The 949-nt window shown below is 69.3% G+C and overlaps 1 protein-coding gene across 1 annotated transcript; it reads left to right on the top strand.

Annotated features, from left to right (window-relative positions):
• The first annotated feature begins 280 nt into the window (after positions 1 to 280).
• On the top strand, positions 281 to 640 carry LOC136481018 (GPI-anchored hemophore cfmA-like). Its single transcript, XM_066478409.1, has one exon. It carries the CDS (start codon positions 281 to 283, stop codon positions 638 to 640), a length of 360 nt encoding a protein of 119 aa, XP_066334506.1.
• Positions 641 to 949: the final 309 nt, after the last annotated feature.

Below are 949 nucleotides of genomic sequence, written 5' to 3'. Positions count from 1 at the left end.
ATGGCCAGATCCTCGAGGTCGTGTCCCGCTCCTCCTCCTCCTCCTATCTCCTCGCATCTCAGCCCTGGCGTCTTCCTCGGCGTGGCCGCGTGGGGGAGCTGGCCGGGCGCGGCAACGGCGGCGCGACGATGCGGCGGCGAGACAGCCTCGGCGTGGCGGTGTGGCGGCCGCAAGTGCAAGACGCGGCGGCGGCGCGACGACCTCTCTCTATCCATCTCCTGGCGCGGATCCGGTGAGGTGGAGTCTGCTGGTGGCGGATCTGGCGGGGAGGAGCTCTCCGATGGCGGATCCGGCGAGGAGGAGCTCTTCGGTGGCGGATCCAGCGAGAAGGAGTCCGTTGGTGGCGGATCCGGCAAGCACGAGCCCGCCGCGCCGCGGATCCGGCGGGGAGGAGCTCTCCGGTGGCGGATCCGGCGAGGAGGAGTCCGCTGGTGGAGGATCCGGCAAGCACGAGCCCGTCGGCGGATCTGGCGCGGAGCAGTCTGCTGGAGGCGGATCTGGCGTGGAGAAGTCTACTGGCGGCGGATCCGGCGCAGAGGAGTCTGCTGGCGATGGATCCAGCGAGCACGAGCACGCCGGCGGATCCGGCAGGGAGGATGCGGGCTCAACGTGGCTCCAGCGCGCGAGCGGATGCGCGTGACACGACGGCGTAGCCCCAGCAAGCGGCGGCACTGCTGGGCCGCCGTGCCTAGTGACACGGCACGACACGGCTAAGACCTGATAGTGCCGTGCCTGGGCCGGCACCTCGGCACAGCGGCACTAACAGGCACGGCACGGCTAGTCTACCGTGCCGCGTAGTGCCGTGCTTGGCCGTGCCGTGCCTGGCCGTGCCCGTGCTAGTGCCGTGCCGGGCGGCCCGTTTGGCCAACTATATGTCAAGCGAGCCGACAAACGAGATCAACTACGTACCAGCCATCAAGCGAGCTGTCCGAGCCGTCAAAAAAGCCGT

The sequence above is a fragment of the Miscanthus floridulus genome, chromosome 9, assembly GCF_019320115.1.
Source record: "Miscanthus floridulus cultivar M001 chromosome 9, ASM1932011v1, whole genome shotgun sequence".
Lineage (NCBI taxonomy): Eukaryota > Viridiplantae > Streptophyta > Magnoliopsida > Poales > Poaceae > Miscanthus > Miscanthus floridulus.
This window is presented reverse-complemented; position numbering and strand designations above follow the sequence as displayed.